The sequence below is a fragment of the Monosiga brevicollis genome, genomic scaffold (assembly GCF_000002865.3).
Source record: "Monosiga brevicollis MX1 MONBRscaffold_40 genomic scaffold, whole genome shotgun sequence".
NCBI classification, from domain to species: Eukaryota; class Choanoflagellata; order Craspedida; family Salpingoecidae; genus Monosiga; species Monosiga brevicollis.
The window spans coordinates 6,267-7,486 of record NW_001865077.1 but is presented as its reverse complement, the minus strand read 5'-3'; the positions used below and the strand labels follow the sequence as shown (position 1 = coordinate 7,486).

The following is a 1,220-nucleotide window of genomic DNA, read 5'->3' as shown; positions in this document are numbered from 1 at the left end:
GTCCTTCGGGCCCGGCCCGTGCTTCTCCATAATGGCAGCGGTTTGCAAATCCTCCTCCTCCAGGCTCTTGAGCTCTGGCAGGTACGGGACATCGTAGCTGTCACAAACGGCGTTGATGACCTCGCGCAGCTCGATCAACTTCATCGTGTCATGGCCATCATACTGAGGCCAGCGCTCCGACTGTCGGCGGATGCTCTTCACGATCTCCGGCAACTCCTCGAGCGCCATGTTCTCGATGTACTCCTCGACACCGGTTTTTCCTTTGGGGAACTCGCACTCAAATGGGAAGCACCCAAGTCTTCAGCTCCTTGACGCAGTGTCCACGCAGTCGAGGCCCATAACCTATTGAAAGACGATTTGAGCTGAGACAGTAAAGCGGTTCAATTGCACTTCTCTCACAGGAGAGAACGATAGAAAACAGGAAGGGAAATATCCAAAAGAAAATGCCACTCACGGTCAGCGGGACCGTACTTATAATCCGGTGGCTAAACACACCCAGAGTGTACGAGAGGGTTCCTCGACGGGCGGCGGCAGCTGCACATCGTCGAGTACACTTATGCAATCCTTCCAGAGGGATCTGGCAGGTGGTCGATGCTTGCACTCCAATATGCCAGTTGCCGTGCCGCGAGCCGTGGAAGAGGCTGCGTCGACGGCCTTGCAGCAAGAGCCAAGCCAGCACAAAGACCACACGCAGCAACAAGAGTATGAAGATCAGCTTTGGCTGGCTCAATGTGTGCGGCAAGCGTGGAAGACAACATTTCGCGACTGGGATCAGTATCGATTGGCACAGGCTGTGACTCGGCACGAAGCCCAGGACGGCTGGCTGTTGGCCGTGGCCCCGACGGGCATGGGCAAGACGCTGTGTACACTCGCTCACCTCCAGCCACGCAAGGTCGTGGTGTGGGTAGTCCCGCTTCGTGAGCTTGCCAGAGACTTGTGCCGCCGCTTCGAGCAGGCTGACATTGTATCGCAGTGGGCTAAGAATGATGGCCGTGACATGCAAGTCAACGTTCAAGTGATTGTCATGACGGTCGACTTTTTGGTTGGCTATGGGATGAGGTGGATGCAAACACTCGTGCAGCAGAAGCGTCTGGCCATGCTCGTGATGGACGAGGTTCACACAATGCTCGTGGACACTAGCTATCGAGGGAGTCTTGTTCGCTGCCCAAGCCGGCTGGACCATCTTTGCCAAGACCCACCTGTCAAGTGTGTGGGCCTGA

The 1,220-nt window shown here is 56.2% G+C and overlaps 1 protein-coding gene across 1 annotated transcript in view; it reads left to right on the top strand.

The window, feature by feature from the left end:
- Window positions 1–607: 607 nt before the first annotated feature.
- Window positions 608–1,220, top strand: part of MONBRDRAFT_12477 (uncharacterized protein) — a gene marked incomplete at both ends in the record, with an annotated part of 1,803 nt that continues 1,190 nt past the window's right edge. The window contains one exon of the mRNA XM_001750366.1: window positions 608–1,206. Within this exon, the coding sequence (XP_001750418.1) occupies window positions 608–1,206 (599 nt within the window). The remainder of the gene's footprint in view (window positions 1,207–1,220) is intronic.